Source organism: Apteryx rowi, unplaced genomic scaffold (genome assembly GCF_003343035.1).
Source record: "Apteryx rowi isolate R43461 unplaced genomic scaffold, aptRow1 scaffold_334, whole genome shotgun sequence".
Classification (NCBI taxonomy): domain Eukaryota; kingdom Metazoa; phylum Chordata; class Aves; order Apterygiformes; family Apterygidae; genus Apteryx; species Apteryx rowi.
In genome coordinates this window covers 463,634-489,358 of record NW_020449797.1, presented here as the reverse complement: position 1 = coordinate 489,358, position 25,725 = coordinate 463,634, and the positions used below count along the sequence as shown (strand labels likewise).

Sequence of the window (25,725 nt, the reverse complement as noted above, 5' to 3'; positions counted from 1 at the left end):
GGAGCCGCCCCGCTGCCCCCTGCTCCCGGCGGGGCTGTTCGCTGCCGGGGGCGGGTGTGCGCGTCCGTGCGTGTCCGTGCCCCCTCTGTGTTGGCCGGGTTTCCCCTGGTCCCGCTGGCTTTGGCGCCTGAGCTGCCCCGTGGGTGATGCCGTGCCTGCCCGGACTGGGACGAGCCTTTTAAACGGTAAGGTTGGTCTTGTGCCTCTCGCGGGGAAGAGCCTATGCTGACTGTAAACAAGCGGCGGCCGCACTGTTATTTGGGGCTGGGAAGGGTGTCTTTCAGGAGGTCTTTCCTTTCACCGTGGTAAGACTTTCTTTTTTTAAAAAAAAAAAAGCTTTAAATCCTCAAACTCGGCTGCAGGTTGCCAGAGAAAGCATTTTGCTGGTTAGTATGGACGTAGTACCTGCTAGGTACCAAATGCTTTGCGTTGACATAATGCAGCAGTACAGTCTACGTAATGCAAGTGATAACTGCGACACGCAAAGTTGTTTCCTTCTGTGTCCCTGATTTATCGGGTTTTAAACATTGTTTACAGCATGGAAATTGCCCTCCTGCCTTCCAAAGCCTTTGTCCTTTGAAACTTTTTTATTTCCATTGTGCGCTACTGAACTGGCATATAGAAAAGCTAGACACTAATCCCTTAAATTCAGACTCTTGGTTTCAGTGAGCTCATATCGCACGTGAGTTGGTTATGGTCTCTAGACAGCTATGAGACAAAGCCACCTCAGGACCTCGAAAAAGAGCTTTTGCTGCTGAGGAAGAATGAGTGAGGCTTAGATGTGATGAGACTGCTCCGGATGGACCTGCTCTCACTGTTTAATCCCAGAAGATCACCAGAGAAAAGGTGTTAGCGCGTGAGACGGAGGAGTCAAGGCTTTGGTTTTATTCATTCCACTGTGGAAAGGATGCGTGACCTTAGGCACATACATACCCTGTGCCTTGATCTGCAGATTGAATTAAGTCACATAAAGGAGTTTAGGATGCTTCTAACATCTGATATTTTTAAGGATTTCGAGACATTCAAAGAAAATATACTTCCTGATATTTTAATTAAAACAACTTAAATATTTGAAGTAATATAAGAATAATGTATTCTATTTAAAATATAAACCTTTCGACACTGGCTGTGCTCTAATTACAGTGAAGAGCAGTAGGGCTGATGAGTGAGATACTTTGTAGCAGAGCAGAATAGTTTTCAGTTGCTTAAATGCATACATGTGCAGACATGTCCAGTACTTCACTTGAATGACAGTTCTGAGATACCCAGCAAATGAAACCAGTGCAAAAATTTAGAGTAGGTTAGCATCTTCTGGATTGTTTTTCTGCCACTTTAACATCAATCATGGTTTGTTTGAGAAAGCAATGGCAGTTGGAAATACTTCTGGATTAGGTCAATATGTTGAACAAAATAGGAAAAACTGCCAGTTTGGCTTAGCTCCATGTTGAGAAAAGATGTAGGGGTTGTGGGTTTTTTGTTTTTTTGTTTTTTTTCATGTCTGTAGGAGAAGGGTTAATCATACTTAGTCCACGCTCTTCACTTCTTAATCCATTTATTTCCAGAAGCTACCCATGTGATGAGGCCGCACCAGTTACTGTGTTTAGCAGAACTGAAAATATGGCTTTTAAGTTGAGTATGTATCAACTTGGTGATAGAGCATAGGGAGAACAAAATGACTGATACCAAATGACTGATACTGTCAGTCCTTGTCATTAAGATCTAAACAAGGAAGCTCCAAATTTGTAGCCTGTCAGCGTTCCCACCAGTGAGATCTTGCTCTCAATAACCTTTAAAGGGGAATTGGGGAACCAGACATAGCAACTACAGCAGCATCAAGGAGCCTCTTAAACCAGTCAGTGCCAAAGTCTCCCTTGAAAATGCAGTGCAGGGTTCTTGGTCATTTAGATCCCATGTGGTACATCATTCCATAAGAAAAAGTGCTAAATGAGGTGTTTGGGTTTTTTTAACATCAGTTTCAAAAGCTTATCATAGCATGCTAAACTGAATTTTCAGCACTGGCATATTGGATGCAAAAAGTTCAAATTGTAAATCTATCTGGAAATTTAGCTGAGGAGTTTTCAGCTTACAGTTCTTGCATCTATCTTAATCCTAAGCTTGGATAGGAATGCGCTTTGATAATGTAAAATGGCCACTGGTTGTCTAGGAAGATATTACCCAAAAAAAGGTCTCCTCAAACTCGCTTCTTTTTCCCTAAGTGTTTTGGTTTCTTCTTTTAGATTGTTTTATTTTGCATTGCAGCTTGTGATTTTTGTGTAATTTTGTTTGAATCTAGCAATATTTAGTGCTTAATCAAGACACAGATGATTCACAGGAAGATGCTAACGCTAATATGGTTTAGTGAAGTAAATTGATAATTATGTTTCTACTTTGCCTGTGGTTTGTCTAGGATAAAATGYTCTATTTTGCTGTTTAGAGGGGATTCAATAAATATGTACGTAAGTCTCTGTGGGAGATGTAACCTTTGATATTGGTACCGACTGTACTTAAGGGGAGCAAAATGAATCTCTGCGTTAACACCAGGGAAGCAGTCTGAAGGTTGTGGTTCATGATTAGTGCTCAACTCATGAATCTTGAATAACTGAAAGTTAGCAGTTTGGTAACAGGCACCATCCTCATCTGACAAAATTATAACTGAGTTTTGGGAGAGGTTTGAGAGAGGAGGCAGAACCTGAGCTGCCATGAGCCAGTAGTGAGGGAGGGACAGTGGTCAGAAACAGCATTTTAGGCTCCATGTGGAGCAACAGCTATGTTAAGGTTAAGAAGCCATTCCTGATTTAAAGGCCCTTCATTTCTGCTTGCAACTTAACTGTGCTTCAGTATTTCAAGGTGGAATTTCTGATATTGGGTGTCTGTTTAGAAATAACACGTTTTTTCCTCTTTTATATTTTAAAGAGGATCAAAACCAAAGTAGATGATGTTCTGTTACCAAGAGAGTTGATGCATGTTGTTCTTTAGGTATTAAAAAATGTTGCTTAAACTCTTATAGCTCAGCTTTCCATTCCATTCCAAGCTTTTACTGAAGTTTGATAGGAATGCTGTCTTGACAAGACACTTCTAAAAAAATTTAGTGAAAAAATGGGCTTGATTTGGCAGAGTCAAGTTACAGAAAAGCCAACAGTAGCGAGAAATTATATATGCTTGTGGTTTTATAATGAGTGGTTTTCTCTTGGCATATATGTGCATGCAGTACAGATTTTTGGTCTGGTTGGCACCATTGAGGTAGATGTACTAAATGAACCAGATTGGTGAGAGAGAATGGTAATTGGGAAGTATAATTAAGTTTGCAGTCTTGTCTCATTAACTCTCATGTCTCCACTCTGAAAAGCTCAGTTTTGTGGTGAAAATTTGCATGAACTAAAACACTCTTCCTGGTTGAAGAAGTCTCTCTGAAAAGGCATCTAGCCTAATGGTTGGGGCGTTAGCTTATGACTTGAGAGATCTCGCCTCAAACCTCCAATCTTCCTTTAACAACCTCTATTAGATGTGTAGCTTTTCTGCTTTTCAATTCTCTTTTAAATGGGAGACAATACACTTTCCTTACCTGGCAGGAATGTTGTGTGAATTAAATATATGAAAGGTGTGAGATGCTCAGATATGGCAGTGATGAGAGCCATGTAGGTTCAGAAATGATAGATATATAGTGAACATGGTTCCTCTGGAAATAATAATAGYGGCTGTGCAGAAACATAATTATATTACAGAAAGGAAAAGAGGTGACTTCTCCCTGATTGCTGGGGTTCGTCTCTTCCAGCCTAGAGACACAGCATTTCTATGGCTGAAGTCTTGCCTGTTGCTAGAGGTGCCTCTGGATGGTGAGCAGTGGTGGGGTGGATGGTGAGGCCAGCCCCTCTCCAGCAGCTCTCAAGGTTCCTGAGTGCCGATGGTGAAATCAGTTCCACCCTTGATGTGCAGCTTTGCAACCAGCTGGGTTTTATATTCTGGCTTTGAAGATGGAGTGCCTGTGAGGGATGATTATTACTTACTGTTTGCACCTGAAGCCTCAGTTGTGGTTGGCTTTCTGCTGAGCTTGGAGCTGTATTCAGCAGCAGTTTCTAGACTGAAGGAAGTGGTGTGGCCAGGATAACAAACAGGAGGAAAGAAGACAGGAAAAGTTTGATGTAGAAAATGCAGCACTTAGGTCACTGAGGTGTGGAACTTGATGGTCTGGAATTGCATGAAAGTTGCTTGTGCTTTTGTAAGAACCAAAATAAATATTGGTTGTTTGCAGCTGCTGCTCAGCCTCGGCACCCCTGCTTGGCTGAACGCTGGTCGGTGGGCAAGGTGAGGTGCGCCCTAGGAGCACCGCTCGGCGGGAGGAGGCGGTGGGGCTGCCCCTGAGTCGGGGCGCAGGTCTGGGCTCTGCCAGAGAAGGAGAAGGCTGGAGAGCAGTGCTCCTTGAGTTGAAACTATTTGGAAAATGGAGGCTTAGTGAAAGGCACATGTGGTCAGAATTAAGGGTAAGATTCTCTAGGAGTGTTTTGAGAGCTAGTACTGTGCTGTCTATATAGTATCTGAAATGCTAGGATATTGGGACTACTGGAGATGCCTGGTATTTTTGAAGTACTAGGAGATTTTGATTAAATGCTGCTTATGACAAGGAGTGGAAACCTTTTCTAAAAGGTCTGTTACTGCCTCTAACTGAAGAATAAGCATTATCAGAAGACTTCCTATGGGTCTGAAGTAATACAACCTTCATGACTATGGTGGCCAAGCACCTTCTTGACAATAAGCCTATTTCTCTCTCCATGCCCTCTGGAAGGAGCACGTTTGCGCCCATTTTGCAGATGGGAAGCTGAAGCCCGGAGAAGCGATGTGTTCACAAACCCTTTGCGACATCTCAGTTGGAACAGACCTGAATGTGGCTTCTCAACTGCTGCGCTGGTGCCCTGGCTTCCTCTCCCCAGGAAAAAAGCAGCAACTCCTACACCACCACCCCCCAAAAAAACCCTAAGTCACTTTGCAGGGAGGCTTTTTTTTTTTTCTTCAGTACATCTTTCTAAAGTAACCTGTTATATGCAGCATTATCATAGTAGTAGTTTCACCCCTGCATACTTTAAAAAATACGAAGTATATTTATGTATTTTAGACTCTGAGACAAAATATATTAGCAGGCTCTCAGGATTAGCAGAATCTCAGGTTATGGAATTTTGTTTTTTTCTTCCTGCGACTGTTCTGGGAAAGGGGAAGGCTGAAACGTAGTTGTTCAGGAATTAAACTTCAAGGTATTCCTCTTGGAGTGTTTGAGTTGGCAGACAACTGCAGACATCTGCTAAATTAAATGTTGTGTACAGCCTTTTTTCTCGCTGTCATTTGGATGTAAGATGTTTCTCTAATTTGCTAGTGTAGCTGTAGCCAAGATAAGTTGTGCGAGAGCTTTGAGGAGAGAGCGAGTGTTTGGGGGATGTAAAGTCCACCCTCCGCTGAATGCCGGGACCCTGAGCAGGACACAGCTGCGCTGCAAACTCTACTGTCCTGTGGAAAACGTGAAAAGACTAGCAGTAAGAGCTGCTTTTTGACCTCACCTTATCCAAATAAGACTCGAGAAATAAAAGCATCTGACTTAGGATTTAAGAGGAGCTGGAGACTGTCAGAGCCCTGATGGGTTTGGATAGTCTGACTTAGATCTGCGCTGCTTGTTTCCAGCTTTCTGAAGCTGGTTTTTAATCTTAGGGGAAAGTTCAGGGAACAGTAACTGATTAATAAAATTGCTACATTTTCCCCGCTTAGATAAAGGTTGTTATAAACAAGCAATACTGGTCTCACTCATTATTGCACTTTTTCTGTATTTAGCTGAGGTTTCTAYTTGCACAAGTTCATTGCATGAGAAGCAAAGTTTAAAACTGGATTCAGCAGGCAATATCTGGGGGCTCCATTTGACTTTGAGACCTAAAACACCTATAGGTGCACCTCTGCTCTGTCTATCCTGAACCAGCTCAAGAAAGAGCATTTATACATCTAAACCCAGTTGAGGGCCTTGATCTGGTTGGTAATTTCAGAAAATGAGTAGCACRTTTCTGTGTGATTTGGGCTGTCTGTGGAATGGAGGCAACTGATATATTTTAAAAGATAGCGAGGGGAGAGGGAAGAAGTAAGGAGCCCGTGCAGGCAGTTTATAATCTAGTGTTTAGAGCTCAGGAAGCGGGGGCTTGGTGCCATGCCCAGCGCTAAGCCCACGTCTCCCTCTGCCTGTACAAGTACCGTGCCATCAGCTGCCCCCATGGGAGCCGCTCGGGTGATGGCGGGTGCTTCCATCTTTCATGGGAAGGTTGTGCCACTAGGTGGAGAATAATCCATCCAAGAGAGCTGTTGGCAGCGAGTACCACGCGCAGGAGGGAGTGAGCGTCCGGTGGCGTGGTTCCCAGCCAGCGGGGTGGGCGAGTGCAAGAGGTGAGGCCATGTCCCGCTTTGTGCTCTGCCATCGACGGTCCTGGTGCGTGCCCCGTGGACTCTGCTCTGCCTCCTCTGAAAGCCGCTCCATGCCAGATGCATGGCTCCCATGCATCCCATCCTTCCCGAGGGAACAGTTTAGCTGGCAGGCCACAGGCACGCCCAAGTCTTTTAATGCAGCCTGCTCCTTGGCCACACAAAGGGCCCAAAGGTGCTTAGGCTCAGTAGGAAGCTTCATCTCAGCTCAGTAGGAAGCTGTGAACTGCCGGGGCAATATCCTGCCTCCTTGTTACACTGAGGTCTGCAAAAGTGTGTGTGAGGAGGTTGTTGCTGTTCTGATTGGGCAAAAATCCCTTCCCTGCTCGTGAACTTGAATAGCTATTTATCTTGCCTTGAGCAGAAGGCAGATGCAAATGTAGATCAGGTACTTTCAGCACTTTAAGACCTCTCTGATGTTGGGAAAAATAAATCTGATTAGGGTTACAGCTGTTTCATTTCCTGACAGATGCACAGTGTGTTATGTGCTGGCTTGCTGCAGATGTACACGCATACATCAGTCTCATTTTGTATCAGTGGCATAACCACATAGCAGCCAGCTATGTACTGAACTACTTGTCCTGGACACCCTGCCAAAACATGCTTTATGCAAAAATTTTCTGTGAACCAGGTTGTAGTGTATGTATATACTTGTGTGTGGTTTTTTGCTTGGTAGGGCTTTTGTTGCTGAGTTTTTAGTATACTGCCCTATTCCAGCAACTGTAAACAAGTGTGGTTAGTTATGAAGCACCTATAGAAAAATAACTGCATTTGTTCAAATGGTACTAGCAAAAGTACCCATACAAGGGTGCCGTAAGTACCCAAATAAGCCCAGCGCTGAATGAGGAATTCTTTTCTTTCTTGCAACCACAGCTAAAAAGTTGTTTATAACTAAATGCTGAGATGGTGTAATTTTCTTTTCTAGGAACTTGGAATAAGAATTCCTAGACCACTGGGACACGGACCAAGCAGATTCATCCCAGAGAAGGAGGTGCGGTGGTGTTTTCAAGTACATGGTGAACTTTATGCTTTTAAGGAACAGCCTTTTAGTACTAACCCACATTTGGTTTCAGGACAGCTGCTGAACTGCAAAACACTTTCAGTAGTGATCACATTCAGTCCTGGTGAGACTTTGGCCACAGTTCTAATGTACAAAAGCCATGAGATCCCGGCAGGACTTTGGAACAGTTGACACYTCTTGTACTACCTATCTAGCATAAGAGGAACCCAATACTGTTTTCTGTAAGTGTCTGTTTGCAAACTCCCACTCCTTGTGAACATCCGGATGTAATTTCCTACTGGTCCACAAGGCACCTACCCCTCTGGTCTGGAGTTTGTTACTTTTTCTTGAGCTGTCACTACCATTCTGAATAATCTGACAAGCTTCAAAGAGCTGTGGCTGAGCATTTCTGATGCTTCTGTTTCAGTGGGCTGGCAAGAGAATTTGGAGTAGACAAAAGGTTTGTAATATGCCTATGATTTTCTAGGAATTCTAGAGCCTTAAGCTTCAGTTTCCTTTTATTTCTCTCTTTTGTCATCTTAGCTAGCTTTTTACTTCTTTTCCCTTTTTTTTCCCCTCAGTAAAAATGATTATTCAATTTACCCATTGCTGTTATAAATAAGTAAGTTAGATCAATTTGGTGCATTCAAGAAAGTGAAGATGAAACAAAAGTGAAAAGTCAGTGTTGCACATGAGAAAGTGTAATGGCAAAAATCTCCTTTTGCTGATGCAACCATTTGTGATCTCCAAAATGAGAAGTGTTAAAGAGCATCTTATGTGTCTTGCCTTATGTACACTGATTTAATGCCATTAATAGATTTATTATACAATTTCTTGCTGGTGTGTGTTTAGCAGAACTTCACTGGGGTCTCTGGGTGCTGTGGTAATATATTTACTGTATTTAATTTATTGGTACATCTTAGACAATATTGCTAATTGCTCTTTCTGTTAAATCAGACCATTCAAGTGGGAAACGAAGACGCCATGATGCACACGCTGTTTGCAGATTCTTTTGCTACGTTGGGCCGATTGGACAATGTTACCTTGGTGATGGTTTTCCACCCACAGTATCTTGAAAGCTTTCTAAAAACTCAGCACTATCTACTGCAAATGGATGGTCCGCTCCCTCTTCATTACCGACACTACATCGGGATAATGGTATGCTGGAACAGAAAACAGCAAGCAGAGACAGCCACTTTGGCAACTGTCTCTGATCTTCTTTTACAGCCGTTATTACTGTGTTTTGTAGTTTCTAGTTAGAAAGAAGCATTTCATCATAAGTTAAGGGGAAAAGCAGAGTAGGTTTGTTTGTGTCTSTTTTACAAATTGTTTCATAAGACCAGTACTTTATGTTCATAGTTTCAGTAGGAATGTGAGGAAGAGAGAAAAACCTCTGTTATAAAAATAAAACAACTGTTTACTCTTGTTTTCTTTAGTATCTCAGAATTTGTTTTTCAAGACAACTTACTTGTGTGTGTTCTAACTCAGCAGTTCCACCATCCACTTCTGAATCTCCAAATTCAAAACAAGTTTTCTGTCAGAAGTGGTTGGTTTTATAATTTCCAATCTGCTAGTGCAACGGTCTTTGCCTTTTCAAGTTGTATTAAAGATTGTCTTCATTCAGTGGGGAAGGTATTACTGTTTGGATAAATAATACTTGATCTGTTCTCTGCTGAAAAGCTGCCCTTTCCGTGTTTCTCTGGCTCTGCATTCTACAATCTGCCTTTGTTTTAGCTGGTAAAGATTCAGCTAGAGGCAATCTTGCTTCTACCATACTGGAGAGGACGTACAATAAATCTATGCCTGTACCTCTCCTCCCTGGACATATGCGTATGGCACCTGTAGCCAGCATTGTTATAATTTATATGAATGAAGAATATTTCTCTGGCTAGAACAATAATCAAAACAGGCTACTGCGTTGGCCACCTTTTTTATTTTTATTTTTTTATTTCATTCTTTGAACACCACAAGTGTTATTCTTGAATACTTTGAGGAAATGATGACTTGTGGTATTTATCATAAAGCACTCACTTACTGTAATTGTTTTCTATATCATAGTTGTTTTCCTTTCTAGGCTGCAGCAAGACATCAGTGCTCTTACCTTGTTAACCTCCATGTGAATGACTTCCTTCATGTCGGTGGAGACCCCAAATGGTTGAATGGCCTGGAAAATGCACCTCAAAAACTGCAAAATTTAGGAGAACTGAACAAAATGTTGGCTCACCGACCCTGGCTCATCACCAAAGAGCACATTGAGGTAAATCTTTTGTTAAGTAACATGCGCTGTACCCTTATTTTTCAGTAAATGCAATCACAGATTTGTAGGGTTAAGAGGCAGGCAGGGAAAGATGCTCTGTGTTAGTGACTTTTATTTCAATGTTATATTGCTGTGATATGGCAGGATACATCACTTGTGCTGAAGCCCTGCAATACCCTCGTAAAACTAGCATGATCATTACTTGTCTCAGATCACTAACAAACTTAATTGACAATGCACTGGTATTTCAGAGTTGTCATGTCAGAATTGTGTTGGCGTGATGACAGTGTGTGCAGATGTGCAATTCCTTAAAGTCATATGCTTTCAGCAAGCAGAAGCCTGGCGCGTTTCTGAGATGGTGCCAGAGGTTAGACTGAACACAAGCCAGCATACTTCTGTCTCAGTTGTTGCTGGTTCAAATTCATAGTTYTCAGATCTCTTCACCTAATCTCTGTGCAGGCATTTCTGAGTCCCTGGTGTTTGCACCTAAGATAACTTTATAAAAGCAGATTTCATAGATAAGAGGCTAAAAGCATGTCATTTGTCAAACACCCCCCTCCCCATGCCTGACTCTGCACTGCAGTTTGAGGGTGTGACTGATGCCAAAGGAGACACATGCCCAGGCTGTTTAGGGAGCCGGCTGGCAGAGCAACCCAGGGGAAGCAGTGGCTGCACAACCAGCCCGGATTGCTGGAACTGGCACAAATTCTCCAAGCGGTTATTTCTGCTGCTCTCTCCTCTGACGGTCACCCAGACGAGCTAGCTTTGGATGTGCTGTGATGGCAGCTCTCGTGGCACAGCAAGCTTGACCCGGGCCTGGCTGTGGTTACTGGAGCAACTCTTCCTCCTCTGCTCTTCTTTAACCTTAACAATGAGGAAGTGGGTGCTGGGACTTGCTCAGTGCTGTCTGCCAGGTGGACAGGCAGCGGTGGGCCTTGCTGGGAGGCAAGATGCAGGGTTGTGGGGGAGGGCGCATGCTCTGCCAAAAGGCCCTGAACCTCCCACACTTTCCTACCTGAAGGGGAAGCCGGGTTTTGAAACTTCTCAACAAAAGTAGAGCATTCCACCCACAGGGACAAGATGGAGGGACCCTGCCCTCATATCAGGAGGATAGGACAGGATCTGCAAGGAGTTGTCCAGGATTTTCTGAGACTGTAAGGACCAATTGAAGAAACAAGCGATTGTTGTGGTTGCATCTTCATCAGAGGTGTGAAATTTCAATGCAAGTCAGCCCGGCTTTAATAGAAACCTGAAGGTGCAAAGTAAAAACCACAGCTGATCCAATAACTTGTTTAGGGGCTGGAGGGGGAGAGAGAAGTCATCTGCTATGCAGCTTAACCATGTGAATCTGTGGGTAGTAGGTAACTTGGTAACAGGACCCTGAGCATGCTAAGGGCAGCAGAGAGTTAGGAAGCAATTGTGAATCTTGGAAAAATAACTTTATCTGGCAAAGCAATGTGTAGATAAATTATTTTAACTTTACTGCAGTAGGTAGTAGAATCATTTGAACCACTTTTTAAAATCAATACTTTTGTCTTGCATTATTTTTAAAGCAACTTTTGAAGACTGAAGAGAACAGCTGGTCCCTGGCAGAGCTGATTCATGCAGTAGTTCTCCTCACACACTACCACTCCCTTGCTTCCTTCACGTTTGGCTGTGGAATCAGTCCAGAGATCGACTGTGAAGGTGGTCACACTTTCAGGCCCCCTTCTGTCAGTAACTATTGTATATGTGATATTACAAATGGCTACCATGGGGTGGATGAGAATCACGCCAGCCCAGCTGGAAGTATTCCAGTAAGTATATGTTTGAACAAACTGTCTCCTTCAATACTAACAGTTTCTGGGTAAACTTAATACACAGCGGATGCCCATGTCTATATCTCTTTCTGCTCAGTGAGAGTGGGACAGTTGATCAGGCTGATCAAGATGAGGACTAACCAGCTGGAAAAATACATTTAGGTGAAGCTGAAATGTCACTGGCGAGCAGGAGGAAGCTACCAAAGGAAGTGACAGAGACATAATCTCTCTATTGTATGTTTTCTGTCTCTTGCCATTCAAATGGGCAAACTGAGAGTACTGCTGGCCTTGGCTAGTTCATGATACATGTCCTGAGCAGCTGTGGTCAGGAATGCCTTTTTTCATCTGTGCAGTGGAGATCCGACTCTTTGATTCCCATCTTTGGCTCTGTTGCCTCAAGGTGTTTGTGATGCACCACACAACAGATCRTTCACAATTTTCTGGCTGGGGGTCTAAAGCAGCACTTCCTGCCTGCAGCACTTCTGCTCAGTGATCTGTACCTGCTTCCAGTTGAAGATCGTGATGTGAGCTGAGCATTGGTTTAAGGGCAGTGACAACAGGATACTTTCAGTGTGCATTCCTTGCCTGTGAGACTTTTCTGCAGTAGTGTGAGTGGCGTTTGCATTTTGTCTGATGAGCTTGCTGGTTCTCTGAAGGAGCAGACTGATTGAGAAAGGTAGAGGGGAAAGGGGCAGAATAGTATAAGTTGAATATAAGTTTATTTTGCTTTGTGCTGATGGATTTTTACATGACCAGATATTGAATTAATAGTGTGTTGTGACAGTGTTAAAACAGCTCTTGTGAAATAAGATTAGCTTGCACTAGCTGTCCTTTGAGGCTTCATAAAACCTGCATTTACACTCACTCTTCCTTTTTCCTTTGATATGTTTGTGAGCAGAGAAGGAGAAAAATACAGTTGGGTAGTAAATTGTGGTTACTTCCTCTATCAGAATTTCTCTTACAGCTCCTTGTTTTTCAGTTGTTTAACATTTAGATTAAGCAAGAGAAATAATTTTCATTTTAGTGTGAGAAATACTTGTTCCAAAAAGCTGTGACTCTTCAAATATACTAAAAATATCAGGGATCTAATTGAGAAAAGATGATGACTAAATGTGAACTATTGGGTCAGTACAGATTTCTTTCAAGAGCTGTTTCCTAGAAAAAACAGTATTTAAAGATGCAAACAAAGGGGACAGCTTGAGTTTAAAATTTTCTGACTTGAAGTCTTCTACTATAAATGTCAGTTCTTGTTACACAGGAGACTGACATATTTGTCTCTCCTTTTCAAGACTACAGAGTCTGTCTGTGAAGTTGAAGCTCTTATGGAGAAAATGAAGCAGCTACAGGAGTGTAGAGATGAAGAAGAAGCCAGCCAAGAAGAGATGGCTACACGTTTTGAAAGAGAGAAGAGAGAAAGCATGTTTGTGTGCTCTTCAGGTAGAGATGCACAGATGTAGTATATCTGTTTGTTTAGACTTTTCCAAGTTACTTGAAGAAATATTTATTACCAAACAAGGAGGGGGGGAAAGGGTTATTAGATGTTTCAAAACCAGTACCATTACTTTAAAAGGATCAAGATAGAGTGCTTTGTTTTCCTCCAGAAATACTTTAAAATAGTGCCAAGGTTAGTGGCATCTTTCAAACATACCATAATACTCACTGACCAATATATATTTGCTAGAAACCTATCTCCAACAGAAATATGAATCATAAATCTCACAGGACAGTGTTTAAAAAAAAAAAAAGTCTTTAAGACACCTAGCTATTTAGGGTTATGATAACGTTACTTTTCAGATGACTCTGAAATGATAGTTGATCTGTTACAAGCTTAGCTTTCTTGTGTTTTTTTTCCACAGAGTTTCTCTCTAAAATAAACATGGCATACAAGACTTACAGGTCTGGTTTTCCCTGAACTCTCTGTTCCAAAACACGTTTTCCCTTGACATTTTTACAGGCCCCCTGAGTTAGGAGCCAAGTGTCCTTTAGATTTGGGGTGCAGGGAGAAGACTGGTACACAAAAGAAGGGAGGAAAAGATGTTTCCCTATAAGAAAGAATCTGAATGTTTTTCAAAGTGTTGCCTCTAAAAAGTCAAAGTTGCAGTTACACTAAGCTGTACTGAAGAATTTTAATACAGGTAGTCTAGTGAAACTATGTGTTTATTTTAAAAGCACAGAGACTCTCATTTCTCTGTAGTGGTTCCACTAGTACTCTTCCAGTTTGGGTTCTGACTGAAATTTGTGCAATTCTGCTTGAAATTAACAGAAGATGAGGAATCGGCACCAGCAAGAGATGTGTCTCGCCACTTTGAGGATACCAGCTATGGTTACAAAGACTTCTCCAGGCATGGAATGCATGTGCCCACCTTTCGCGTCCAGGTAACACGGGGGGGGGGGCTAGTGCAGGAAGTGTTACCGCGCAATCTGCTGCTTGTGCCAGGTGCCAAAACTAGAAATTGCTGTGCTGTAACTTATTGCCCCATGTCTGAGAAGACTTAAAAATAAGCAGACAAACAAAACCCCCTCACTGGATTATTTCCCCTGAGATAAATTACATTAAAGAACTAGCCAGGCCTTCAAAAGTTGATTTCTGATATTCTCCATTCTGCATTTTTATTTATTCTAAGGATTATTCCTGGGAAGACCATGGCTATTCCTTGGTTAATCGTCTCTACCCAGATGTGGGACAACTACTTGATGAAAAGTTTCATATTGCTTATAATCTGACTTACAACACAATGGCCATGCACAAAGATGTGGATACCTCAATGCTAAGACGAGCTATTTGGAACTATATTCATTGTATGTTTGGAATAAGGTCAGTCTTGCCACTTTTGTTCTGTACGCATCAGATTTGTTAGTGTTGGCTTTTTTTTTTTTCCTCCAGATTGAAGCAAAGCCATTTGTTATGCACATGTATGTGCATCTTTTACTGATCTGTTGCTATATGATGGAGAAGAGTCAGCGGTGGTACAAATTATACAGTAATTTACCTGCCCATAGGAACTTAAGAACAATGCAAGTGTAAAAACTGGTTCTTGAAAAATGAAAGTCTCTTTCTTTCAATTCTGAACAGATACGATGATTATGACTATGGTGAAATTAATCAGTTGTTGGACCGCAGCTTTAAAGTTTATATCAAGACTGTGGTTTGCACTCCCGAAAAGACCACAAAAAGAATGTATGACAGCTTCTGGAGGCAGTTCGAACACTCTGAGAAGGTACAGCTTGCATGTGTTCTGGGAGGCACAGTAGGTACAGCTGTTTGCTGCATGAGCAGCCACAACTACCCAGATAGCATTTAAGCTGCAGGTGGATTCTGCTTGTATTCAGTAAAATTGTTAGTGGGTTTAGCAGTTCTCAGATTGAAATTATTTTTCTTTTCATACTGAATGTTTGCTAGCTAAGACTGAAGTATAGGGGGAGGCTAGATGCATAAATAGCTTGGTTTTGGAACACTCCCAGCTTCACCTTGACTACAGTGTTCTTCTCCACTGTCAGTTAGCATTGCCTGGGACCCAGAGAGGCGAGGGAAATGATGCGAGATTCATCCCTTGCCCTCAGACCCAGAGCAGCATGCTTTCTGGCCAAGGTCTTAGCAGTCTTATGGTCAGTGTAAATATCATCTGAAGCTCTATTTCTCATTAAACCCCTTGTGAAAATAGTTTAGAGATACCCAATTATAATAGTGGCACTGTAGCTGTGATGATTTAAGGGTGGAAGTAAAATACTTCATATAGAAAGTAATCTTTTGTTTGTTTGACTGACTGACTGATAGAGATAAGCTTTCAAGCACACAAACCTTTCTTTAAGGTCTGAAACTTTGCACCTCCATAATATCCAATAGAAATAACAGTTTTATGGCATGTTATAACTTTCCTTGTGCTTCACCTCATCTAACCACTGCATGTTGTTCAGGTGATAATTACCTGTGTGTGTCTCTCTCTGTCCCACAGGGGCAAACGACCTTATCACCTCTTCCTTTGCTAACAACCCCCTCTGCTCCACAGGTATCAACCACCCTTTTGCCTTTGATGACTTGGTTAAATTAATTAAGCTCAGTTCAAACAATTATTTGCAAGCTGCACATAGTCTGCTGCTGAAGAAGGGCTTGTGTGCTTGAAAGCTTGTCCCTTTTGTTCAGCTAAACCAGTTGGTCAACTAAAGGCTATTGCCTCTTCCCATAAACCTGGCTCTGCTTAAATGTAGCCTGTGACCCACTGCTGCACTGTGCTGCAGTACTGCAGTGTTTGTTAAATCTTTCCTTTTTCAGAAAGCTATACAGATAGATAGAACGAATTATTGGGGTAGCTGTAACGTGCTAAGTGCTCCCCTGCTGCTAATGCAAAAACTAGTATGAAAAACCACAGCCCTGCACACTTCCTTTTGCTAAAGTAACTTTATTCTGAGCACATTTTTGAAGCGCAACATTGTTTTCTTTCCCAAAGGTCCATGTTAATTTGCTTCTGGTAGAAGCTCGGATGCAAGCCGAACTACTTTATGCTCTGAGAGCTATTACTCGCTATATGACCTGATGCCTCCGGCTGCCCATTGACGTTGGAATGTTCCGCAGCTGCAGGATGGCAGAGGAAGCTACGAAGCCTCAGGACCAACGGTAGCTATAAATTCAGACGCCCATTGTGCCATAACTCCTTTAGTTTCAGCTATTTCAGTGTTTGGAATATCACTGCTGCCACTAGGCAGTGAACGCTTGGCAGTTGAAAAGACAGAGTTGTGCAGAAGTGCTGCCTGATCATGGTATTTTGGCTTTAGACAGCACAGGACACTCTATGAACTTGTGGCAATATAGCAAATGATAGATATATAAATCTTGTATTAAGGCAAATACAACAGGAGTTGGAGTGTGAAAAGAAGTGGGACTTGATGAAATTTGCTTTTCCTACAAGAATAATTCTAGAAAATCTTGATGCTGCTATTTGTGCTGGTGGAGTGAACAGATGCAGGCCATTCAGTTAAGCTAAAAGTGAAAGTGAGCACTGCTATTGTCTGAGCCTTTATTGTGTGTGGTTTCAAAAAAGCCTTGTTATTTAGCTTTATTTTTTAATCAGAACTAAACCTCCTCTGTCCACACTGACAATTTGGGAGATAGCAGTCAATTTTCTTGAGTAGTATAGCCTTAAAATGCTATAGGACATTTGTTCAGTGTTGTTTGGTGAGCTCCAAAGTGCAATGGTCTTCCTATGGAGAGAAGAGGATTTTAGTCCTCAGAGCTTTTTAGATGTCTAACTACATGAAGTGTCAAGTAGCTCCTTCTCCTTTTTTTCAAGGGTGAACTGATACCTGTCCAGGAGCTAAGACAAAGTATGGGAATGTTGTTCTAGACTGCCAAACAGTCCTACTGTATTACATGCCCAATGCTGGTCTTACTGATTTTTGCAGTTGCTTAAATAACTAGGCTAAAAACATCTATTTTTAGTAAATCAAAACATGATTAAAATGCTGACGTTCAATATACAGTGGTTTTGGAGAACACATGAATACTTTTGTATGAGTGTGAATTGCTTTTTAAATTTGTCAGTATTACTGGTATTTTTTAAATAAAGGGTAACAACTTTTCCTCTTGGTGTGTTTGTGTTACTTAACTTTACACTTGTGTTCACACTGGTTTACAATGCTGCCATATTCATGTATCTGGTATATTAAAGACCTTTTTAAATATTTGAGCCAGTAACTGAGCAAGCATTCTTAAAATGACCAACTGCAAATTTTTCAGGAGTGTCTAAAACACTGGGAGAAAAAGTGAAACTACAGAAGGAACTCCTCTTGCATAAGCATAGCCCCCCGCTGTTTTCATCGTTCCYATAGTCCTCCACCCTATAGTCAGGCAGGCGCTGCTGTATCGGTTCTCTCTTTCCTCACAGATGGTGTGATGCAGTTGGAGATTACAATTGTATTTTTATATAATCACCTTTTTTTCTTTTCAATAACTAGCTTTAAATATTGTTTGGAAAATTAAACTGATTTTAAAACCCTCCAGTAGTGAACTTTTAGTTTGAGATTAGGCTGCTAATTTTCATGGGCTAGTGCCAAAAGGATATCTGGCATCAGAAGGGCTAGTCAGAGCTGCACAGTCAGACAGGAGTTTATGGCAAGAGGTACTGTGGGGAAAGAGCTTGTAACAAGTGACTGACAGCTCTGTTGGATGTGTTCCTACAGCTGGGTGTGCAATGGGGTTGTAGTATGCTCAAGTGTTGTAGAAACTCCTACCTGCCTACAGGAAGGGAGATGGGTACCTCTCCAGCCTTAGTTGTAAGGCAGGAAAGAAAGGGATTTGCCCAAGCCCAGATACAAAATTAAATTAAGACATCTGTTCCTGACCTAGTTCTCAAAGTGGTTTCTGTTACAAGTAAGATAGTGCTGTCCTGCAGGAATGGGTGACTGCTCTAAGTACAGTGTTGTGATGCAAACAGAACACTTGTACAAAAAGGAATGAAAGAAGGTGAAACTTAAAACCTGATATCCATGGCCTTAAACTGCTCATCTTAAAGATATGCAGTTGCTTTGTAGATCCATCCAGAGACAGGTGTTACCACAACGACGTGCAGCTTCTGGCCAGGGTAGCTGTGTTACATGAGGTACTTCGCCTGACTGCTGCCATGACAAATGAGGAGAGAGGCTGCACCGTCCATTCCTACTCCTCCTAAGGAGTCCATGCAAACAATACTTGAAAATTAAAGCCCAGTGTAATGGCAGAACATTCTGAGAACAGTTTTATGCTTACAGTCCAAGAAACCAAAATACCTAAAATGATCTAGGGGAGAGCAATTAATAAACTGTCACAAAATTGTGACTAACAGGAAGCATCTGCTATTTCCTCTTAACTAAAAATACAGGATTTTTAAAGTTCCAAAAAACAGAGCAAAACTTTCCTGTTTAAGGGCAAATCATAAAATTAACTATGCCTAAAGACATACAGAAAGCATATTCCTGATCTGTAAATGAAGTTTCTGCAGGTTTGTTTTTTTTTGTTTTTTTTTTTTTTTAAATCAGAGGTAGACATGAAGCCTTTCAAGAAGGGTAAACAACTGTCTGTTTCCAGCCAGAAATCTCCAGCTGCACACAGGTGCATGCACATACTCTCCCTTTCCAGGCAGTATACCACTGCAGTGTGCGAGTGGCTTCTTGTATTCTCAAGCAGAGCAGTAACCACAGTGAGCATGCAATCCAGACTAAACATAAAGCTATTTACCTTGGAGAAAGGGCCTGTTCATAGCTATTTTACTGCTGGTGCATTAACACCCCATACACTCACTTTCAGATTCTTTTGGGTACATTTTATCCAAGGCCTCTCCTATCTATCTCCAATGGAGAGACTAAAGCATGGATCAACCCTTTTCCAAAAGGATTCCTTTTCCAACCAGAATCCCAGTTGTGCACAACTGGAGAAGACAAAGAAAGAACTAAGATTGCTATATCAGCCCTGTTACCTTAGGAAGATACCATTTTTTCTCATTGATTTCCCTCTAATAATTTTTAAACTCACTGTCCAGTTTCAATTAAACTTGACAAAGGAACATTAAGCCACCTAATCATGTAAGTTCTGTTAAAAAAAAAAAAAAAAACAGATGAGTAGCAAAACACCCCAACTTGGCCTCAGAGTTAGTCTCTTATGTGGTCAGCAGTCAATTGGGTGCATACACTGGTCAGTCATATAAACATGGTAAAGAGGAAGGAGTTGAGCTGAATATTTTTAAGAATTACTAAGGATGTAAGACCAGATCATGGGAATCCACACTTTGAAAGTGACTTATAAGCAGTGACCTACATTACACAAGGGAAATGCTACGAGTCTCTCAGGACTTACCTGAAGAAGTCCTTTAAGGAGCTCTGCTAACCTTGCTGCACAAACATATGGCATCTCTCTAAATGGAAGGCAGAAAAATCAGGCTATCTTATGATAGTAATTTATTAAAGTAAGCAGATAGATAGATATTTTTCTGCTCTTACTAAAAAGCAGCTACTGCTTGAACACGCACACTGAATTCTCAGTGTTTCTAGTACAGGATTTCAAGTGGTATCTGCCGATTTTGCTAGGAAACTCCCAGCCTCAACAAGGGTAATTTGATACCACAGTTAAATGAGGAAGCTCGTCCAAGATCTGCATTTACCTGCTCTTCCTACTTATCCCAGTGTAATTCTATTCATAATTTCTATGAAGTACTCCCATGCTCTCCAGCCAACTGATCTTTCTTAGGAGGCCTACAGGTACCAAGGTTTTTCTCCTGCATTTAAGGTAGCTTGCCATAAAAAACAGCGATCTTCTGTTTGAAAATAAAATGAATGATCTGTCAGAGGCTATGCCATTCCCTAGTGTTTAGAGCCCATTAAAAATAAGGCATAAGTGATAAGACAACACAGTTGGGAGACACCTGAAAATGTCTTGGGTTTTTCCATCAAGAATGTTGAGGCATTTGTGATCCCTAGTAAAAGAGAACGAGCAAGGCTGTTAAGTGCAGTGGCAACTAAAGTTGGTGGAGGACAGTCTTAAAAACAAGAAAACCCTAAGCCATCAGAAATGCCATGAAAGTGGTCACCCCCRCAGAGAGGAGAAGCTGCATGGCATGCAGGGCATGAGGACCGAGTGGCAACACTGCCCCCATCCCTGGCTTGGTATGAGCTGCCCTGGCTGCTGCTGGCTGTGAGCCCAGGAAGCTCACAGGTGGCTCCTGCAGAGCCTCAGACRGCAGCTGCAAAGTGCAGCAGCCCACGCGCAGCCGCGATGCCCCCTGATTCTCAACAGTCACTGGCACGTCAAGGGTTGGTGACTTTCCCCAAAGGAAGAGGTGGGTGGGGGACCCTGGCAGGAGGCCACTCATCACACAGAAGGAGGCAGTGCTGCACTTCACTCCCAGCAACAGCATGGAAACACCTTGTCTGCACCAACACAAGTGGAGGCAACTACATGGCTGGCTACTGCATGGGCCCAGGTCTGACCCTTTTTAAAAAAAAAGGGCACAGGATTTTGATCCATCTACCCACTGAGTAGCAATGAACATTCATAACCGTCAGTGCTTGACTTTCGATCATCTTTGCAGCAAAGTTTCACTTCAAAACTTTGTAGGCATGTACACACACACACCCCTTCCAAAAAAACAAACAAAAAAGTAAGAGTGACAGAGGCTAAAAAAAATGGTCCTTGAACAGGAATGGGCTCCTGAAATCACAAGAGAGCTTCTGAATTGAGATTTGTGGCACAGACAGTCAAATGGTGGAAGATGCCGTAAGAGTACATCAGTATTTCAGGGCTCATAATTGTCACCCACAAGTTTTGCTCAGAGAAAAGCATGGATTGGCGCAGCTCCACAGGAGCCAGGGAGCTGCTGCTGGCTGTGCTGTCAGGTGCACTGAGGCTTCTGCCACCCTCTCTGCTTTACCTGAAGGAGCTTTTTCTGGAGCTGTCACAGGCCAAACACCCAGGCTGCCCCAGCTTTTCTCCTCGCTGTGGAATATCCAAATTTTGCCTCTGTTAGAGGATGCTTTTCACAGCGCTCCAGGCCTTTGTTTGGAGTTTGACTGGTACTGACCAAAATAACTAACATTTCCCTTGAACAGATTTTAAATGCCTACATTACTGCCACCTCATGGACTTGAGCAAGAAGTCAGTATCAGGCTGCCTTCTGACATCTCCAGCATTTGTCAATTCTGATTAGACCTACTGACAGCACTTGGCCACAAGGCCTTTTCCACTGCATTCCCACCCTGCATTACACAGCATGGTGTTCACCTGCCTTTTGCCTTGATGCAAATGCCAAGAACAAATGCCTCTAGCACTCTTCTCACAGGGGAATACTTACCCATCATCCTGTCCTTAATATCCCTTAAAAGCAAATCCATTCTCTTTTCCAAGAAGCAAATGTGGCACTGAAGCCATTTATCTTCTCCCTAAACTTCAGCTAAAATTAAAATAGCAAAAGAAAGAATAATAATTGAGATCTTTTTGAGATCAGCAGAGCCAAGCCACACTCAACAGCTGAGCAGTCTCCTCTGCAGACTGCAGTGACAGCGCCTGCTATGCGCACTTCGGAAGTCACTCACTGCAGGGCTCTCCTCTGCTTCCCAGCCTCCTCACTGCATCTCCTCACCTGGATGCACAGGTCATGGCCCTGTCAAACGTGCCATGGAGCCACGAAGGGAGCTCGGAGTTGCTGCCTCAGAAAAATAAATTCCTTCAGCCTCTCTGCAGCAATTGCCAGGCTGGAGAATTGCCCTCCTGGCACACACAGTACAGCGTGAGGCTGCTGACCCCAGGGGTAAGAGCTGGAGTCCAGCAGTCACTGCACAGCAGTTTATTCTTAGCAGTCTGAGGTAGGAGAAGAGACAAATGGGTCAGGTGTGTAAAGCTTTCAGGAGCCAATTGGGCTAGTACTGCCTGAGGCCAGTCATGCACCTGCTGAACAAATCCATGAGCTACGAACAGGGACTTCTACACACTGCAAGGATAAAAACTGATCAATAAAAGCAGCCAGAAGAAGTCAGAAGGAACGTAAAAGACATATGGGTCTCCCCTTGGACGGGGACAGAAGCCCAGGGGAGACAGCTGGCCGAGAAAACCCAAAAAGTACTGACACGTGTGCAGCTCCTGGGCAACGAAGGAACAACTGAAAGAAAAACACAGTCTGATGTCAGGGTAATGGCATTTTGCCTTAAGACACGGAGCCCCAACACAGAAAGACACCTCTTTCCAGCACAGCTAGACCTATATCCCAAGAGCACCGATGGGGAAGCTGGGATACGCTAACCACACAGTATCAGTAAAGAAAAGCTTCTCCTTGAAGGGAAGGGGAGCAACTTTCCTCCTGACCACTGAAAGCATCTGTGAAAGAATGAAGACTACAGTAAAATACACCAGAATGCCCCACTAGTATTACGGTTATTCTGTTGCAGAATTTTATAAGGGATAAAATATAAAAGACAAAACTGTGCGTCAAAGTCTGTAGGTAGATGTGGCTTGTATCATATAACATTCTTTTACAGTACGTAGCTCTTTGGTACCACAGAGATCCAGGTACCCAATGGTATTTTACCATTTAAAATTAGAAGCTTTGTTTCATTTTGCCAGCAAAGAAACTGTGTAATTATTAGACAAATCACATTGAACAGCTGCTTGATAAGCTCAAACATATTGTAAAAAGTAATTACACACACAGAAATTTCATACAAGCTTCCCAAAAAATCGTATCCAGTATACAAATGTCAAGTTCTACTCCTTTAAAATTAACTTTTCCTGTGCTCTCCAACATGCTTACCAATGACAATGTACAGGTGCATTATAAATATGTAACTGTACAATCTACATCACAAAAAATTATTTTGTAGCTGTTTTCAATATATTATTATATATTATTTGCATCTATCATTATGTTATTACCTACAAATATTTCAGCTATTTTAAATACTCCTTAGCCAACCTCTGATTAAAATGGAGTAACAGTCATAGTTGGGAGGAGTGATGGCTTTGAATTCTATCAAGAAGCTTTCCTGCCACAGGTTTGAATTCTGTTTCCCAATATATTCTGTGGTAGTCTCTTAAATCTCTGTTGAGGCTGTAATCCAATGATAGCTCCTCATCTGTAATCAAGGAAAATATCATTACCAGTTTTGAATAAAAATAAACACAACTACTTATTTTATGACCACAGCACATGCAATTTATCAGTTGTGTATGTTCTTGGCTTGAAAGCAACTCTGTTTAAATTAAACTAAGCATCACTCTCTGAGGGATTTAGCTTTAATTGAAAATAAAGGATGCCAGAGTCAGAAAAACAGTAAAAAAGGTGTTGCGGGTTCTACTGCTCTCACACCTCAAAGGTAATAGCAAAGCTATGTGTCTAAGGTCAAGCATTTGTTGTGACTGTCAGCCTGGAAACTACTTGAGTTTGAATATTAGCCACAGAAATTTTGCTAGTGCAAGTAATCCAATTCATCTAATACAGCTATGTTTTTTCCTGTCACAAATCACTTTCCTAATATGGTTTGCGTAGTCTGTTTCAAACTATATCTGCTATCATACCTAAAGCACATGGACCATGTCAGTTAATATAATACTGATGCCCTCCCTTCCTCACATACTTCATAAATAAAAATAATAGGACAGTCTTAATAGAAAGAGAAGAAAAGTTAGGAATGAAAGGAAGTCTTGCTTTACACATGTTCTTCCTCCTTCATTTTTCCTGGGGTTGGATGTGGCAAATTAACAAACCCTTACAGAAGAAACAAAACAGTCTGCAACTAGAAACATGCTCCTGAATCAGGAATCTACATTACAAATACAACTGATAAAGRTGAACAAATGTTTTAAAGACAGGAGTTTAGTACAGCTCAAGAGAAAGGATATTTGACAGCCTTCAGGCCATAAACTGACCTAAAATGAAAGTACAATCCTCCACCCGATGAGCAGCGTGACATCTTTGTGCTAGATTATGGAAGAGCACCAGATTCACAATTTGTTAAACACATAATTCTGTAACAGCTTACTGCACATCCACAGCAAGTAAGAGAGGAAATTGGAGCTAAAGAGACTTCAGTTACCTACACTTGGAGTCAAAAGTTATTTAGAAAAAAAGATATTCAAACAGCAACTATTAACATTTAAAAGAATGAAAATGTCCTTATGTAGAGTACATGGCCTGAGTTGTAACAGCTATAAAGGAAGAGATTACATTACTCCTACATGGCAATGGGCTCCACTGCACAGGAAGTTCCCAGCAACTGCAAACAGCACTTGACTTCCACGCTACTACAGAGTGTTTCTAAATAAGTAAAATTAAAGAGATTCTGAGGAGAATTGATTGTGAGGTAGAGACAAGGCAGAACGCAACATTAGTCTAAAATGGGACTCTGCATAAGGAGAAGGTGTCATTTGCAACAGAGACTTTCTGTAATAAAAAAAGAGAAAAAGCATTCTTTCAAGAAGGAAAACATGTCACATCTCTGCAGGAAGAAACCTTGTAATCAGAGATAAAATCCAGCCTAAAACATCAGATCCATATTCAATGGAACCATGGAATAATTTAGGCTGGAAAGGACTTCTGGAGGACACCTGGGCCAACCCATGCCCAAAGCAGAGTCAACTTAGATCAAGTTGCTCTGGTCCATGTCCAGTTGAGTTTTGAGCATCTCCAAAGATGAAGAATCCATAGCCTCTCTGGGCAACCTGTTCCAGTGCTTAATCACCCACATGGCAAAACATTTTTTTCCTAATATTTAATTGGATTTGTTGCAACTTGCAACTCATGCCCATTGGCTCCTGCCACATCAATGGCACCATAGCCCAACATATGCAAAATTAATCTCAGCAGCGAAGAAATGAGTAATAGACCCTGAAGAGGAAGATAAGGGATTACAGGTTTTGTTTTCAGGCAGAATTGCTTTGCCTACTCCTGAAATGGCTTTCATATCCAAATTCATTATTTTCTAACACACAGGAAAAAACATTTCTCCTTTTTATTAGACAGCTGTGTGCCACAGATGTTGACAGGAGTGCCCATAAGCCAAAAATATGGAATCACTGAGGCTGGTGATACCCACCCACAAGAACAAGGAGCAGAACCAGTTCAAAAGTTTAAATGTTAAATTTCCCAAAGCAGAATGTGAGCAACACTGGGGATCAGTGAGGATCAGTGTCCCACATGCAAGCTGTGCTTCTTCAGATAATTACTCAGGACTCTCTTCAAAACTAGCAAAATTAGGCACTGGCCAAACAGCATATGAACCAGCTGCAAGCCCAGTAGCAAGTCAAGAACACTGGGTCTGCATGTTATGGGGAAACCTGAAAACTAGAGTTCAGGCTTTAGTCTGCCTGGGCTACCCAATTAAGAGTGAAGGGGCAAGAGAGCAGAAGAAAAGTCTGGAAAAAGAGAAGGAAGGAGATAGAAATGTGCCCTGTGCACCAAATAGCACTGAACGCCCATGCAGAAAGATGTTTTCAAGATTGAAGCTGATCTCTGCTTTTGCTCCTGAGGGAACGGGTCAAAGCAAAGCTGCTGCGCCGGGCAAGGAAACATCGGCCTCAAGGAGCTCTGAGCCAATAAAGTGACATGAGACTCAAGAGCAGCTAAAATCCCTGTCCCTGAGAGAAGGCTAATGAGAGTGTGGTGGAAAAGCAGAGTCTGCTGCTGCATCTCAGGCTGCTGGAATCAGGCAGGGGAAGAGAAAAAGGAACAACACCTTTTATCCAGGCTTCCTTGGTCCCCACATCTCCTTTTTGG

General features: G+C 42.1%; 2 protein-coding genes across 31 annotated transcripts in view; one reads left to right on the top strand and one right to left on the bottom strand.

Moving 5' to 3' along the window:
- Positions 1–17,075, top strand: part of SESN1 (sestrin 1) — a 90,138-nt gene extending 73,063 nt beyond the window's left edge. For 3 of the 12 annotated variants that reach the window (XM_026071999.1, XM_026072002.1, XM_026072004.1), the window contains 9 exons: positions 7,370–7,435; positions 8,402–8,602; positions 9,519–9,701; positions 11,255–11,497; positions 12,790–12,937; positions 13,764–13,876; positions 14,125–14,315; positions 14,574–14,718; positions 15,946–17,075. In XM_026071999.1, the coding sequence (XP_025927784.1) occupies positions 7,370–7,435; positions 8,402–8,602; positions 9,519–9,701; positions 11,255–11,497; positions 12,790–12,937; positions 13,764–13,876; positions 14,125–14,315; positions 14,574–14,718; positions 15,946–16,032 (1,377 nt within the window). In that variant the 3' untranslated portion in view covers positions 16,033–17,075. Of the gene's footprint in view, positions 1–39; positions 186–7,369; positions 7,454–7,517; positions 7,687–7,871; positions 7,905–8,401; positions 8,603–9,518; positions 9,702–11,254; positions 11,498–12,789; positions 12,938–13,763; positions 13,877–14,124; positions 14,316–14,573; positions 14,719–15,945 lie in introns of those variants that run through there. The other 9 variants (XM_026072005.1, XM_026072010.1, XM_026072000.1 and 6 more) reach the window with 7 other exon arrangements.
- A 1,324-nt stretch (positions 17,076–18,399) lies between these two features.
- ARMC2 (armadillo repeat containing 2) overlaps positions 18,400–25,725 on the bottom strand; it is a 79,724-nt gene continuing 72,398 nt past the window's right edge. For all 19 annotated transcript variants that reach the window (XM_026071985.1, XM_026071982.1, XM_026071977.1 and 16 more), the window contains one exon: positions 18,400–23,086. In XM_026071985.1, coding sequence (XP_025927770.1) covers positions 22,950–23,086 — 137 coding nt within the window. In that variant the 3' untranslated portion in view covers positions 18,400–22,949. The remainder of the gene's footprint in view (positions 23,087–25,725) is intronic.